The following is a 17,701-nucleotide window of genomic DNA, read 5'->3' as shown; positions in this document are numbered from 1 at the left end:
CCGCCGGGACTCCGCCGGTGTGGTCGCCGAGGGGTCGCTATGCCGGGGGTCGGCTGGCCGCAGGGGCCCTGGGCCGCGGGGCGGCGCTGGACCCGCTACCTCCGCGGGTCCAGGTCGCCCGGCAACGCGGTGGACGCGGCGGCAGCCGCCGCGATGGGCTCCAAGGGTGGCAAGAAGAAAGAGGTCGGGAGCCGCAGCAGTTCCGGGCTCCTGGGCCCCAAAGAGTAAGGGCCCGGGGTGGGGGGGAGCCGGGGGGGTTGGGAGGGGAGCGGGGACCCCGCCGACACCGGGGACGGGCGGGCGGTAACGGGCCGGGGGCGTTCTGCCCCGCGGGGACGGGAGGGGGCGCGCCCCGAGCCGCCCCGTGCGCCCCCCGAGAGACCCCATGCGCCCCCCGGGCCACCCCCGCTGCTCGGATGGGACGGGACCGTGCCGCGGAGGGGGCGCGCAAACTGGCGGGGCGATGGAAGTTTGCTTGCTCGAGGGGATGCTTGGTTGAAAGCCGGGTCAACGGGAAAGGTGGGGGAGGGGGGGGGCGAGTTGTTTGCTGTGGGTTTAGTTTGTTTGTTTGTTTGTTTGTTTTTGTTCTTTGGAGGCTCAGCTTTGTCACTGAGATGCAGAACCGCAGAGTGGTTGTGGTTGGCAGGGACCTTTCGAGGTCACCTACTCCCAAACCCCTGTGCAAGCATGGACACCCAGAGCAGGCTGCCTAGCACCACGTCCAGGCAGCTTCTGGAGACCCCACAGCCTCTCTGGGCAACTTGTGCCAGCGCTTGGTCACCCACAAAACACAGGAGTGCTCCCTCATGTTCAGAGGAAACCTCCTGTGTCCCAACTTGTGCCCACAGCCTCTTCATGTGGAAGTTGTGCTTTCTTCCTCCTATGGTACTTTTTATGGCCCTGTCAAGTAATGATATCCTGCCAGAAAGATTTTGCATGTCAGAATGTATGTCTTAGGCCTTAAAGAGAGTAGCAGAAATGAGATCACACATGCACATGATAGGTCGTGTTGTGATATGGTTAGGTTTCTACAAGTGAAGAGCACTATGCTGGCCACAGCTCAGAGTATGAATCATAGAACCACAGGATGGTTCAGGCTGGAGGGGACCCTGAAGATCATCTTGTTCCAGATGCTTATGGAGCGGCTTATGGGTACAAAGCATTAGATTTACGTTAAGCAGCAGACAGCAGTGAGTTTTCACTGAAAAGTTTTTTGGGGCTTAAAAAAACTCAGAGTTTTTAATCAGGAGGATAATTTGGGGATCACACGCAGCCATTCATTTTCATCGTCTAGAGGAACTAAGCTAGCTGAAGTTTTCAGGGCAAAACGGCTAATGACCCTTACAGCACATCAATTTCATTTACAGGAAGGGAACATAATTCCCAGTCCCTTGAATGTTTGTTTTATGTTATAACGAATCTCAGGAAATTAAGTGTATATATAATATATATATATATAAACATTCTCCCTGTTCATTTCTTAAATATTTCTGTGTAAATAGCATCTCTTGAGATATTTAAAAACTAGTCCCTGTTTGTTAGGTATTTAGTGCAAATTTTCCTCTGTGAAAATGTGTATTTCTCCCTGCAAAGACAAATAACTAAATAGAAAACATTGAATTTCTTTCACTGTTGCTATTTTGATCTATGAATTCTACATTTCTATCTTTTGAGCAACTTTCTCAACCTAAACTATGTAAATATGCGCACATGACACTGTCTGGATTCAGACAAAAAACAAACAAACACTAGTGACACAAAGTATGTGCTCATGCCCTTTTCTTCATTTTCCTGCCATAAATAAAGGTGTTGGTCCTATCACTTACTCCTCTCTTGAAATCAATCTTAAAATCCTCCTTTCTTCTTACTTCATATCCAGTCACCCAGCCTTTGCAACAAAATATTTTGTTTCAAATTTTCATACTTCTGTTTCACATTTCACATCTTGATTCACATTTTATCTTTCCTGTTGCTGTGGTCAGCCAGCATCTCTAGTTCCTCTCTTTTCCTCTCTGATTCCCTTTGCTCAGTAACTTATTTTTTTCTTGTCTTAGGCACAGCCATGCTGCCCCTCATATTTACTTCAAGCGGTATATCAAAATTTTTCTGACAATATCTAAGCTGTCAGGGACAGCTGAATTTTCTAGCACAGGTAAAGTACTATTTTCCTACTTTGCACTGTATGTAAAATTGATTGGGCTATCATCCAAAAGATTTTTTTCCCATAATAGACATTTTTACAGTGTAAGATTTTTTTTTTTTGAGATGATAAAAATATGTACTTTTATGTAGTAAAATTGTTCATTCTCTCCCATATCATAGAAAACTTGTAAGAGAATCATTCATATGAAATGAATTATTTGTATCAGAATATCTAGAACAGAATCTTTTTCTTTAGCACGCAATTGCTTTAGGCTTTATTAAATGAGACCACGATGGATAAATAAGATTAGAAAATCATTTTCCCTGTGTCAAGTTGAGACTAGAGAATATCTAATTACAACTGTTTTGAATGATATTAAGTTTTACTGGAATGCCTCTGGAGTGTGAATAGGAGATATGGTTGCTATATATTTGAAATCTCTTGATGGACCTAAAAGGCAAGAGACATGATGTATCTCTCAATCTGCAATTATCATCTAATTGTAAGGGAACAAATGTCTAGTATATGCCAGTGTTAATTCAGTGTTAGCATAGGAATATTTACTCATTTCACTAGGGCTGTTTTACATAAGCAATAGTAGCTTGAGTGTGTCCTAATGGTGGTTTAGTGACAGGTTACTAGACTACAGAAGATATTGTTACAATCACTTGATTGTAATGCTGAATCTTTGTAACCCAGAATATATAAGTTGCATTAATTTTTTTTTCACCAAACCAATAACTTCTATGTAAACTGTAACATGTTTTTTGTGTTTATTTGGTCGCTGTTTTGCCCTTTCCTGCTAGAGTAAGACTCATCAGTAAACTGCTAGATGTTATAGCAGTTCTGATACTGCTTTTCTGATTAACCTGTCCCTGCTATTTTTTTTTTTTTGTCATCCTGAAATATTACTAAGGAATTTTGGATGGATGGATGGATGGATGGATGGATGGATGGATGGATGGATGGATTAAAGGAAGGAAGATAAAGTGGTCGGTTTAGGACAACGCATGTCATGCCAAGTTCAGCAAACTACCTGATAAATCTTCTTGTTCAAGCTGTTGGGAAAAAATTATTTCAGTATCTGTTGAGTTGTAGATAATAAGTGAAATCAAGAAAAGCTAGTGACAGGTTATTCTAAACTTCAGCCTAGATGTTTTGTCTTAAACATTTTACCAGAAAGGTAGCCCATAATTTTCTCATGAAACTGTAGAGCACAGTACTGTAAAGCACTGGAAAATTAAATCTGAATTCAGCACTTGCTACGTTTTCAGTCGTATTGTTTTGCATGCTCTGTAAGTTGTAGGTGCATTTTGAGTTGCTTACAGGCCATATTCTGTAACAGTGTTTATTTTCAGTAAGAAATTATGGGGAAAACATCTTAGTACTCTCTTCAAAGTTCTGGGTGAAAGTCTGGTTTTGCTGAAATCAGTGAAAGCTGTTGATAGTTGGGAGCTGAACATACTGGGGCTAAAAAATTGCCCTTGAGAACATTTTTGACGACTTGAATAGTCTTTCTTCTTGCTTTTAGCACAAGATAGGGACCCTTATTTTCCAGATTGTTGGGAATTTGCACCCCAAACCCAACAACAAAAAGATATTTTGGCATTCCTAGTCCCTTTGAAAGGTTAAACATTGAAATGTATTTCTTTTTTTTAGTTGTGCTGTAAGCCAGTGGTCTACAAGCTTTTTTGATTGTACACCACTATCAATAAAAATTGTGAGCACACTCCCCCAGTACACTTATATTTATTTATTTGTAAATTATATGCATGCAATACTGAAGCTGTAATATTTTCTTTCTTTTTCTTCCACACCCTACTTTGGAAAGCACTACTATACACCACAAAGTATCTATGGAGAGAGCGAGCGACCGGGCAGATTCAAATGCTGAACTACAGTCTGTTAAAGTCTACAGGAAGCTTTTTATTTTGATCAGGCTTATGGTCGAAACTTAGAACTGTAGACTGTGATTTATGCAAAATGGAAGCAATGTTTCACTTACAACATTTAGCATTGCTTCTAGAGTGCTTTCCCCTTTGTCATAGGATTTGTGATGTGCATACCAGAATAATAGGAATGCTATTATTAGCAGACAGATTGACAGATCCATGCTATTTCTTTATTTGGAAATAGATTCTGTATAACAAGGAACATCTGCATCATAGTAAAGTTATTCTGTAGATCTGTATCATTGTTGTCAACAAAAATCATCAGAGTACTGAGTTGGTTCTGCAGGAGCCTACCCTGGAACAAAATATTAATACTGCTGCTTCTATTATTTATATTTTTTATTAAAATTGCTGAACACAGTGATAGGAAAAATTTGCTATGTAACCCTATGATTTAGTCTTCACTTTGATTGCCAGTTCTGTGTTGGAGGGATTAATCTATGTTTCCTCATTTAGTGATTTTCTGCTAATAGTAAACTAATGATAGTAATGATTGTGAATATTTTATTAAAGACAGTTTACCAAGTCTTTTTAGTGGGTTGTGGATGTTAGAAGTAAATATTCTTATGTGCATACTATTAGGTTGAAGCTGTGTTCTTTGTATGTATGACAATTACTTAAAAAGATGACAAGGAAATAGCTATTATGTTCATTCTGTTACTGAGCTCGTTCAGTAAATTTGTGTACACCTTCTAGTGTCCAAATTTTGCATACGCCTGTCTATGGGAACTTCAGTAATGTTGCTGTTCATGTACCAGAAAAAAAAAGAAATGGAAGTTTGCAAGCTGCCTTAGAAAATATTGTCCCATTAGTTTAGTATTCCTTGCAATTGCAAAGTAGGTTTTATCTTTCTCTCTCTCTCTCTTTTTTTTTTTTCTTTTTTTTTGTTTTCTGAACAGAGCTTGCAGTTGCAGGGACAAAATGCATTTTGTCTTTTGTGTAATACTGTCTTCTTACTAGTAAATGGTATTTTTGTCTCCAATGGTTGAAATACTGAATAGAACTATCAGTAGTATAAAAAAGGAAAAAAGGTTAATAGTTTTTAAATATAATTTAAAAACAAATCCTCAGAACAGTCAAGGCTTACCATAAAGAATTACGGTGCTATAATTTTAACAACTATAGGTAAAACTAATGCAGAAGCCCTCTGAGAGTAATGTGTACAAATATCTGGACAATATATTTTGATCACCTTAAAATTATTTTCATAGATTTCTAGTCAGACCAACCTCTTCTCCCCCCCTCCCCCCAAATGCTGATAGTAGTCAGCAGAGTGCGTATGTAATATGGAAAATCAATGGGGATTGTTGGTGGATTATACTGCAGTACTGGAACAGGACTTTGTAAGCATACAGAGAGGGCAGGAAATTTCCTTTGTACTCTCTAAGCCAGACTTCACATAGGTCAATCTGCAGGATGCTCCATTGGGTCTTTCTTCATTACTGCTTTCTAATTAGGTGGCTGTTCCCTTCAGGAGCTATGCAGTTGTTAGAGATGACAGACTGAAGAGCTCAAAAGAACAGCTGTCCTTAAAGCTTTTCTTAATTGCACCATTAGAGGCTACTGAGAATCTGATCTTTTCCAGGTTTCAACAGCTACAGTGAATTGCAGGAATTGATGCTTTTGTCACCGCTGAAGATTCTGGCTAGTAACAATGATAATGAATCGAAATGCTTTGTAAATTAATTTGATGAAACTCTATGTCATTGAGCCCAGTTCTCTGAATTAAACTGAAGTCATCAGCATCTGCCAGCACAAAGAAAAATCTGAATTAGTGTTTGGGTTATTAGGGACAAAAGTGAGGAGTTAATGGTCAGTGCCAAGAGAGGCAAGTGGTGTAGGGATAATTGTAGCATAGGCACAACTTCCCAATGTACAGGGGAAGGTCAGAGTGCTGTCTGAGATCTTATTAGGGAGAGCAGTAGCTAAGAGCAATGTTTACTGCTGATGGATCCTTCAGCACCTGCAGAGACAGGCTGGAGCCTGGACTGGCTGGAAGCAATGATTGAAGTTCAGCTGTGTGCCTGATTGCACTGAGTAGCAGGTTGCTGCATTACTGTTGTGCAGTGGGATGCTGCACCAAAGCCTGGGATTACCTCATGTTTGCTATTAAGATTAAAGGTTGAGACAGTAAGAACAGGGGAAAAAAAAAAAAGTGCTCCATTGCTAATTCATACTTGCACTCCCAGAGACCTAGGGGAAGGAGTCAGCAAGCGTATGATTGTTGTTTTATCTACTTCCAGTGTGTTTCTCAGGTAAATATCCTGAAGGTTTAGATTACAGCAGTGGTTTAGAGAATAGGGTCTGAATAGATGAACTTTTTGATGTTTTTGGGGCCCCACTAGATTGACTGAAGTTTAAGAGTGGGAAACCTCATGTCTTATGGATAACTGCACAGTGGTTGAACTTGAAGCTGCTTTCAGTGTTGTGCTGGATTACTACTGCTGGTTACTGTAAATTGTAATGTGTGCTAAAAATTTACATAGAAAAGGTCTGTGGAAAAGATTGTCTCTGAGCATCATTGTGGCCTTCCTCTGGGCCTGCTCTAACAGCTCCACATCCTTCTTGTGCTGGGTGCCCCAGCCCTGGATGCAGAACTCCAGGGGGGGCCTCACAAGGGCAGAGCAGAGAGGCACAATCCCCTCCCTCGACCTGCTGGCCACTCCTCTGTTGATGCAGCCCAGGACACGGTTGGCCTTCTGGGCTGCAAGAGCACACCGCTGGCTTGTGTTGAGCTTTTTGTCCACTAGACCCCTCAAGTCCTTTGCAGTGCTGCTCTCAATGAGTTCTTCTCCCAGTCTGTGCTCATGTCTGGGATTACCCCAACATAGGTGCAGCACCTCGCAGCTGGACGTGTTCAACCTCATAAGGTTAATGTGGGCTCGCTTCTCAAGCTTGTCCAGGTCCCTTCGGATGACATCCCTTCCTTCTGTTGTATTGACTGCACCACTCTGCTTGGTGTCATCTGCAAACTTGCTGAGGGTGCACTCAATCCCACCGTCTATGTCACTGGTAAAGATTTTAAACAGAGATAAGTATGGTTTGGTGGGTTCTGATTAAGTTCCCCTAGAGGCTTGAAGCAGATTTAAATTTTTGGACGAAAGACATTGAGGGTACTAGTCCAGTTTATCACTGATGCCATACATTTGCAATTTTTGGATTAGCCATATCCATTTTATGGTTAATTCTTCTGTATTTATTGGAAACTGGGCTAGAAAGGGTTTATTGGCTGTTTGTGGTACCATTATGACAAGGCACTCCGTGTTCTCTCAAATAATTCAGAAGTAACATAAATCTGTAATGGCCCGGGATTCCAATGCTTCCAGCTGCAGAAACAAAGAGTAGAAATGTCTCTGTAGCTTAAAGCTTAACCAAACAGTGGGCAAAAGATATCATCATGCAATTGCTTACTTTCCCTAGACATAGGAATGTTAGTAAGTAAATACATAATGATTTAGGTTCAATTTGGATGAAATTCCCTGGTTTATGATTTTTCTTGAGAAGCTATTTACTGCATCAACGTGCATCTGCAAATGCTTATTGTTCTAATATTAAATTGTAATCCAACAAAAAATAGAGTCATTACTGGAGAGTTTGTGTTGTCTTGCCTGAACATAAAACATCCACTTCTAATTTATTGTCTTTTCTTGTCTATTTACTTTGTACATGACTCATATTTCTGAGGCTGGTGTTTTTGTTAGTCTCAGAAACAAAGTTAAGCTCACCTAGAATTTTCTGTGTAAGCATTTTCTGGCCTAAAAGATGAAGAGCTTGCTTTCAGCACCTGTGCTTCATTGGTTGAAATGTTTCAGTGTACACTCTGTGTAATAAAGCTCCATATAATTTTATCTTTATAGTCAATTAATTAATACTGTTTTTTTCCTCTTCTGCCTTTAGCTTTTTTGAGTTTCATTCTTTGAGGTGAGAGAATGGGTTCTTCCCAAAGTAAATATGGTAAACATATTGTAAGTTTATAAACATATATTAGCTTACCAGTATGTTGAATTTGTGGTTAACCACATTTCATTCCAGCTAGAAAATTATGTATTCAAATTTTTTTTTTCTTGCTAATTGTGATTAAAAAAATAAACCCCTTAAGAACTCAGCCTATTGTGATCTGTAGCCTTCAAACTTCATGGACTTATGGGCATGAAAAGACTAAGTCATATACCAGTGGCAATATCACGATAAATGCTATACTCCCTGTTGGTCCTAATTTTAGGTTATTCTTTCCCTGTAACTCTAAGCACTGTCAGAAGATCTTGCAGGCAAGCATTGTCCATGAGCCATTAATTGAACTATGCAATCAGATATATGTCTAGACTTCTGTTACAATGAACTGTACAATAAAGAAAAACAGCTTCCAGCAGGAGAACTATATAGCAGTAACAGTGCTGCCAAAAGAAAAAAAAGAAAAAAAATAATTGTGCTTCGAAACTGGAAAGCATTCCTAAAATAACACGTTAGATACTCTGTTTGCTATGGATTATTCATCTACTTAAACAGAATTGTCTTTAGATTTTGAGAGCTCTGTGTAACAACACTGAAGAAATGGGGTTTCCTGGTGTTCTTGTCAAGGCACGCTAAGTGCTTTGTAAATGAGTTGACCTAAATCCACAGAAGTACTAAGGTGCTCTGTCATGCAGAGATTTTCAGTTCTTAGTTAATTACCCATGTGCCATACAGAAGGCACAAAAGTATTTTACAGAAGCCAACAAGGAAGAAATGCCAAGGAAAGGAACAAAGCTCAAGTCATATTAAAACAAAACAAAACAAAACAAAACAAAACAAAAAAACATTGGAGTACCAAACTAGTCTGGAAAGAGGTGCGGCAATCTTCCCAGCATTCCTATAGCTGAGTCTAAGGTCAGGTTAATCTTTTCAGCAGGAAACAGTGGGAGAAGCAAACTCAGAATAACTAGTTTCATAATTTCTAGGGTGCTATACAAGTATTTGGAGAAACATGACCTCAGATTGCTTCTTAGAGTCAGGAGCAGTAAAGAAGGATTTAAAAAGAGATACTCAATTTCCTGCCTCAGAGAACAACCAGAACCAGTGGATGCTCTGTGACCAAACTGTTAGTGGTTTTTCACACAGAGCTCTGATGGAAAGGAACTAAGGAACATTTTTCCTTTGTTGTCTTGAGTTTGACAGAGGTATGTGCTATGTGAGATAGGCTGTTCCAGTAACCGTACATCATTATTCTCTCCTGAGTTGCATCTGATGCAAAGGAGTTCTGAAGGCTAAATATTTTGAGTGGTCAGGTGTTTTCCTTTTATTGATATTAAATTTTCTGTGTTTTATGTTAGATACATTATTTTTCTTGTGTCATGAGAACAGATAAATAATTCACTATTGTCTATACTATTCATTATTTTGTACATTTACACTTTGTTATTCCTCCATGCTCTGAACTGTTGCCTGTCACTGAATTTCCAAAGTTTTGGTTACATTGTTAGGGCAGCTGGAACCAATCAATATGTCATGCAAAAGCCATAATATCCTAAGTGGCATTATACTGTTCTCACATATTGGGCATCCTGCTCCTAATGTCTTCTAATATTTGGTTTGCCTTCCTTGACTATACTTGAACAGAGATCCTTATAGATCTATCATAATGACAGGCAGCTCATGACTCTGAAGCGTTATCATTAACAGAATTATATACGCTGTAATCAATTGCTGCTAGTTGGAAGGACAGTGCGTTGATCAAACAGAAATTTTATCTGCAAAGTGGATGTAGATGTTGACAGACTACAAGATGCAGCTACAACCTCTTGGTGCCCATGTTAGTCTGTACCCGTTTCACTTGGCCTGTCACCTCCACTGTTTGAAACCAGGTATTTATTTCAGCTGACATCATTCACATCTGCAGCACATTCCAGAGTCAACAACTTTGGAAAAATCAGTCAGAGATCAACTCTCTTGACTGGAATTGTCACCTGAAACAGGCACTCTTCTTACCAGGACTTGCTATGACTCTAGCTTGGTCTTGGTATATCATATTTTCATCTCTAAAAGTGAGTATGATAAAGCCATCCTCAGTAAAATACTTTTGTCTCTCTTCATTAAAAGTGCTTGTTTAAGAGCTAGATATTACAAGGTTTCTGCTTTGGCAGGCAACTCTTGATTTTAATCTTCAGTGTTCTGCTCTTGGAATGTAAATTTATATATATATATATATATATATACATATATATATATATGTATATATTATTGAAGTTTGTATATATTATTGAATGTTTTTAAAAGTTTATCTGACCTCTAGTGTGGGCAGCGTATGAAAGGCTGGCAGATGAATGACTTCCAGGCCATCTAATACCTTTCATTATCAAGTGCATCTTTCAAATATGCTAAATAGGGTTTTTTTGCCTTTTTTTTTTTCATTTTATATAAAAAGTCTTTTGACAGCTCTGTAGAATCAAGAGCAGAAATTCTTTACTGCAGCTAGCTCTTACCACTGAAAATGGCAAGATGAGCTTTTCTAGCCTTGCTCTCACATGCTACAGATTCTTGATTTTTTCTGACATTCAAAGCAGCAGTGTCCACGCTTTTTTGCCCTGAAGCTCACCTGGTTTTGCTTCTTTCTTTGAGCTGTTTACTAATGGTAGTTTATGCAATAGAAAAAATATTATTCTTCTTCCTGGAATGAAAAAAAAAAGGTTAAAACAGTCCAAAATTAATAACACTCTGTATGAACATAACACAAGCTGTGAACTTGAAGGTTGAATGGCACATAAATTCTTCACCAGAAATATGTGAAAACTTTACTTAGTTTTAGCTTTGCTAAGATTTCATCATGATCTGTATGAAATATTCAGTTGCCTTCTCACTGCATTTGTCATCATTTTTATGAATGTATCTTCATCTATTTTTCTCTAGCATATGGCACAAGTCTTGTACTCTGGCTATTGTGATTTTTATATTCAATTTCTGACTTTTTTTTTTCTGTTAAAATTTGTATATAGAAAAAAAAAGTATAGTTGACATAAATTGATCAAAATACCAAAAGTCTAAATTTTGTTGATAAGAACTGATCCAGACTTTGTAAGAAATTCAGCTGATATTTTAAAATGTTAAAGACCAAAATTTGGACAATATTTATAGGGCAACAAATGGAATTAGGCTGAAAATAAGGACAGCAAACTCAAAAATAAGTTTTAAAAAACATAATGCTTCTACACTAATACTTTCTACCTTTCCACCATGCTTCTTTGAAAAAATCGCAAGGAAACACCTGTACAACTGGAGCAAGAGACTTGGCACATAGCATTTTTCCCCCCTCTATAGCCTGGAAAGCAAACCAAGAATTACCATCTCAACTCCCATTAACATGCAGGCAAATGAAAATAAGAAAAAATCTGGACTTCTCTCTCACAAGGTTGAATGTGAGGCTTCATGAACACTCTCTTAGCAAATGTGCAGAAGTGTTTGAAATAGTCTCATTCTTGGTAAGTTACTTAAGTCTACTTTGTCATCTGACACCTACAAGGATGTTGGCTACATTTAGAAATGAGCATATTACACTTCAAAGTAGTGACACACATTAAAAACTCCTTTAAAAATGACATGCCTATAAAATATAATCACTTGGTATTCATCTTTTCTTTTTAGTATCACTTTAATCTTCTACAGTTTGATCTAGCTTCACACAGAACACTGTGCTTTTTGAGGAAAAAATCCTAGACAAGGCTTACCTCAGCAGACAAAAATGAAGTGATACAAAACCTGTTGTCATAGGTTTTGCAAGCAACTGTCATTACAACTTAGATGCCTTACAATTATTTATTCTGCTCCTTGTACCTGAACTGTGTCCATGCCTTGATTCTCTCCCCCATCCATGAGAGCTCTGAACTTTCAGGCTAGTGTAATTTTTTCTACAAAGTCCTTTAAGTCTTGCCCCCCCGTCTGATGTAAGAATGAAGTTACCATAAATAACACACGCATATTTTGGTTTTATTTTGTAATTACTGCTTACTGTATTAATAGTAATAACTGTATTTTCCTTGGTGCTTATTAGATCATCTGATCATGACTAATTCTATTCATTCCTCTTCTGAAGAATGGCACTATGTATGATTAAAAAGAGCAAATCATTTTGCAGTGGAGTTACTGATACTTGGTTAAATGTTCTCATATGCTTTCCAGATCCTTGTGAACTTGGGTGTTGTCATAGTTTCCATGCTAAAGGATGCTACCTTTGAAGAACCATTTCAGTGATTAGACTTTAAAACCACTTATTACCATAATTAAAGTTTTCAGAGTTTTATTATTATTATTATTATTTATTTATTCTTTTTCCTTTGGGTTTTGAAGAGATTAGGAAAAAAGTTCAGTAGCTTTCCTCCCAGGGGACTTTTGGAGGAGAATTTGAACCATCTTTTTGTTCTCTGCCCTTTTTTCTAATTAATTTTTTTACTGAGGCCAGAAATTGTTCTTTCCAGCTGCTCAAGCAATTCAAGGGAAGGGACTCTTATTTTCTTTACCTTTTCCTGGAAAGAGTCCAAAATTCTCATCTCTTTGTGTCTTAACTTTAGTTCCCAACTGGGAATATGAGATGTGAGATTCCTCATCTCCATCTCTTCCTTCACATTGTTCTTACTTCTGTACGTATTGAGGAGTTCAGAGCATCCAGAAGAGCGATAAATGATAAAAGGGTAAAAGTTTCAGCTCTGAATCTCATTCACTGTCCTACCAAGTATTAGTTACCTAAATATCATGTCATGTTACTGAATCATTTATATTAATTATTGGCCATCCCAAGAAGTGAGGTCAAGGTGATATCAGGTATATGGTTAATAGCGTATTTTCTGGGATCTGATTGAAACTATGCTCTACAGTATGATGGTTATTAACATTTCATGAAAATAGTAGACAGTATTTAATGAAAGTTAAAAGATTTGCAGCTTTAACTCTAGGCTAGCAACAGTCTCCAAGAGACAAAATGAAAATGGTGAGAATCAAATTGATTTCGTCTTCCTTTGGGGTACTGTTATGATCTAATCTGTGGTTTATTTTTTAATCTTTAGGACATGCTATCAGAAATGTTGGTGACCGTCTACCATATCACTTAAATGCATCATACTACAGATACAATGGCTGGTTTGTTTAACAGTTTAACAGTTGCTGTTCAGATGCAAATGCTCAGTCTTCTAGTTCTCCAAAACATGCTTTAAGCACACACACACATCAACGCACAACTGAAGTTAGCAGATGCGTAGACAGTAACTGTAGCATGGCTGCTGAGTAGTAATTAAGCCAATCAAAATTTAGGTTCAATTTTGCATCTCAATCCCCAGCTAGAGATCCCAATACTATGTACTATGTCCATCAAGACATCTGTATTTCTTTCTTAGGATGACAATACAAAGCAGATCTTAACAGGCCTGGAAATCTAGGAAGAAGGTTTAATAGGTATAAACCAATGAAGCCTAAGAGCAAATAAAACCTAAACAAGCTTTAGATGCAAAAAGTGTCACCTTTGCTAACTTTCTCTTAAGAAATGACAGCAATCTCTGAAAGAACAACAACAACAACAAAACCCTCAATATATCCATATGCAAATAACTAACCAAAAAACCTGAAGAAGTCATTGATATGGTGGAATCTCTGTTTTTGTTTGTTTGTTTGTTTCTGAACTTCCAAAGTACAGTCATGGAGACAGTGAGAGCTGATGCATTTTTATCTAATGCCAAGCAAGATTATATGTGACATAACTTTTGCAGGGGGAGGTTGGTAAAGAGAGTATTTTTTTCTAATTTTATGCACCAATGTAGAAATGGAAAATATTTGAGGAATGTATGAAATAGGAAGAATGGTGCATTACCAGATTACAAAACAATCAATCAGTCAAACAAACAAAAAATTCTTCTTTAACAGAGGAGAAACAGAATTCTTCTGTTTCGGAGAGGGGAGGGGAGGGGAGGGGAGGGGAGGGGAGGGGAGGGGAGGAGAGGAGAGGAGAGGAGAGGAGAGGAGAGGAGAGGAGAGGAGAGGAGAGGAGAGGAGAGGAGAGGAGAGGAGAGGAGAGGAGAGGAGAGGAGAGGAGAGGAGAGGAGAGGAGAGGAGAGGAGAGGAGAGGAGAGGAGAGGAGAGGAGAGGAGAGGAGAGGAGAGGAGAGGAGAGGAGAGGAGAGGAGAGGAGAGGAGAGGAGAGGAAAAAAAGAAGCGTTTGGTATAAGAAAAGAGAAAATTGCAATATCTTTAGCTTTTTATAGCTGATGTACATAATGAAATGGAAGTGTCATGCAAGTGTATTTTTAGGGCTCCAGTTGTACAAAAGTCTCATTATAGTATTGCATTTCTGCTGTAGGATACTGCTAAATAGCAAAGAGAGATTTTGACTTAAGTTCTTTTTATCCAAATAGTTGAAGTAGATGTGCTTTTTCTGCAGTAAGTTTTATTTAAACCCTTTAGTGTTGTGTTTTCCTTTTGTTCTGTTTTCAGTGTCATGTTGCTTCTCAGGTCCCTGCAGCTTCTTCCTTTGTTCTTTTGAGTGGACAACATGTGCAGTTTGTTCCCTGTGGCTGTTGGAGAATATAATTTAGATGTGACCTGTGCATACTTTATCTGCTTTCAAGTTAGGTAGTTAAGGGGAAGGAGCTGCTATATTCTCAATCTAACTAGTTCCGTTTTTCAGCCCTTCGTATGCACTGGAAAAACAATGTGCACAGATACTACAAGTGTTAGCTGGTAGCTATGTACCCTTTGTGTATTAGTCCTGGTGAAAATCACTGCAGTCTCAGCAGACTTTTTTTGCCAGAGCTGTGAATCCAAGAAAGAGTGTAGTGAGTGTGCTAGAGGTGGGAATCCTATTCCCCAAATACATTCTGCCGTATCTCTTTTATCCATAGCAAACTCCTTTGGGTTGGTTAAAGTGAGTGAGACTGCAAAACAAAAACAAAATCACTTAAAAAGTTGAAAGGCTTCTGTTAGATGAGTTGAATTAGGCTATGAAGTCTAAGACTTGTATTGGAAAGGAAGGAGAATGATATGGCTTGAAGCAGTAGAAAAGGAAGAGGGAGGAAACTGTGCCCTAGGATTCTGTTTTTGTGCTTCAGCTGTCCCATTTACTTCTGCAGAATTCCTCATATAAAATATTTGTGTCGGTTTATACCCAATAAAGCCATTTTGCTTATCTTAGTGACAAAAAGTATTGTAATTACTAACACTAGTTTTATTAAATTATATTAAAAAAAGAATATTTTATTTGATAAAAGTCTTTCTACTGTGTTAGCATTATATACTGTTCATTTTTATTCATTTCTCTGGTTGTTTCCCAGGACATCTACGTATCAAGTAGGTAATTCAAGATTTCCTATTTGGCCAGAATGGAATGAAGCTGACATCAATGCAGAAAAATGGGATGCTGGAAAAGTTGGAAAAGAGAAAGAAAAATCTGGAAAAAGTCCTATTTCAGTAAGTGTGACATAAATGCATTTTTTTTTGTCCCATGTTAGTTTTTGTACCTCTTTAATTTCTCAATAATTCAAAATAATTGTCATTGATAAGAATATAATTTTCCAACTCTATATTTTTATTAAATTTAAATAGTTCCCTACCGAATTAAATGCATAAACTAAATACATTGTGAATTGTTTCACTGTTGCATCTGTTAACATAAATGGGCGCTATTAGCACATTAATGGTTTAAAAAGCCCCAAACCCCCAGATCTATTTCATAACATAATTAAAACTGGGGATTTGGGAAGAAGCCAAACTGTCCTAACAGGCTGGAGCAATCTCTTTGCAGTTTCTGGGGGCAAAAAAGCTTGATGCATCGATCTTTGCAACGTTTTTATGGGGAAAAAATGCAAGTTGATCTCTTTTCTTCTGCATGCCTCAGTTTGTGGACGTGTGAAACGCTGTCTGCAGTTCCAGAGTGCAGAGAACAGTTTGAGGTGATACAGTTATATTGTATAAAGTAAAGCACCTACCATATGCAGAAAAAAAAAAATCCTCAGTCTTTCCAGCTTTGGAACCATGTTTGAGTCTCATCTGGATTTTTAATTCTTCAAACTGATTTTGCTTCCTTTGTGTACTTAGAATAGTTTGTTGCAGATTGGTATGTTGAAGGAACTTACGCAATGAAGCAAGCAAGAAAAAATGTGGGAAAATACTGTTTGGGGGACTTTGGTTTGGGTTTATATTGCTTGTTTGTTTTTTTTTTTTATGGTTTTGAGGTATATTTTCTTTCACCTTCCTTTAATCAGTTAGTACTTAAAACATCACAGTTTTTCCACCCCGGAAACTCTTTCTCAGTTGGTCTGTAGAAGATCAATAGTACATACTATGGGCTATGAAACACACAGAAAAGGATAATATGCCTAAAACTTATTTAAAAATCCAGACACAAGTAGAATGCACTAACCATGTAAATAATTAGTTTCTCAGTCAATACAAGCAGTATCAGAGCCTCATCCTACACTGTGCTATTACGTAAACAGGTATTGTATATCCTGATGCCTTCTGTTTACACAGAGAAGTATCACTTTAGAAATGGAAATTTGAAAAGTATATGAAGCCCTTCCTTTAACGGGCTAATTCTTGATGCTGTATAATTATATCTCTCTTTGATTTCTATGGCAGTTTTAAATGCTTGGAGTCTGCTTTGTTGGTGTGTAAATATTGCTTTAGGAATTTAATTTCAGTCTTCAATTTAAAAAAAAACAAAACAAAAAACTTGAGAAATAGTGAGTTAGAAAAGTACTTAGAAATAACTTGGTAGGAAGGTGTCTGAATTAAAACCTTATAAAGGTTTTGTGGAAATTTTTCTCAATGGTGGGAAAGACGGGAAACATTTCATATAGACCTGGTTAGACAGTGCAGACTACATAGCTGTTCCTGAACAATATAATCAGCTTTTTTTGCTGAATTCTCAGTTTGAACTTCACACTGTTTTAGTTCAGAGTTATAGAAACTATTAGTACCTTTTTATGTTATTCTTACCCTTAAGTGAATTATCATGTGAACAATGAATTATTTTAAATATTGTGAAAGATACAACAGTATAATTAGTTTTAAAAAGTGTTCCTTCTCTGTTTATGCATATTTTATATAGCATGTCTTTGATGATCCTGAAGGAAAAATAGAATTGCCAGCATCCTTAAAAGTGCATTCATGGAAACGGCCACAAGAGTTTTTAACAAATAAGGTAAGAAAAAAGCAAGATCAGAGTGGACCATTGTGCACCCAGGAGATGGTGATCTGTACAGTGGTTAACCTGCATGGGCCCTGGACTCTGCTGCACTGTGTTGCAGGCACAGCATGACTGTAGGACAAGCTCAGCCAGCACATCGAAACAGAGGAGTTGGCGGGCATCTCCCGCTTGATATTGGCCACCTGCATGTTCTTGCCTTTATCTAAAAGGACAGCAAGAAGTTCTAATGTGGATATCCTTTCTGTTTGACTGTAGAAGTGATGAACAGAGCTTGTAAGAAAGTCCTATAACAGCTAAAATGCTATAACAGGTCAATAACACCAAAATGGAGTAACCCGTTCTACAGGGGGGTCTGCACAGTGTGCTGTGCGTGGAGAAGAGGCCTGTTTGCTGCTGCACACCTTCTCAGCATAGAATCATAGAACGGCTTGGGTTGGGAGGGACCTTA

The 17,701-nt window shown here is 38.2% G+C and overlaps 1 protein-coding gene across 1 annotated transcript in view; it reads left to right on the top strand.

The window, feature by feature from the left end:
• Window positions 1-17,701, top strand: part of ADGB (androglobin) — a 118,388-nt gene continuing 100,687 nt past the window's right edge. The window contains exons 1-3 of the mRNA XM_083832557.1: window positions 1-224; window positions 15,377-15,512; window positions 17,155-17,247. Coding sequence (XP_083688683.1) covers window positions 40-224; window positions 15,377-15,512; window positions 17,155-17,247 — 414 coding nt within the window. The 5' untranslated portion in view covers window positions 1-39. The remainder of the gene's footprint in view (window positions 225-15,376; window positions 15,513-17,154; window positions 17,248-17,701) is intronic.

Source organism: Anser anser (genome assembly GCF_964211835.1).
Source record: "Anser anser genome assembly, chromosome: 3".
Lineage (NCBI taxonomy): Eukaryota > Metazoa > Chordata > Aves > Anseriformes > Anatidae > Anser > Anser anser.
The sequence above is the reverse complement of the archived record's forward strand: the minus strand, read 5'-3'. Positions and strand labels throughout refer to the sequence as shown.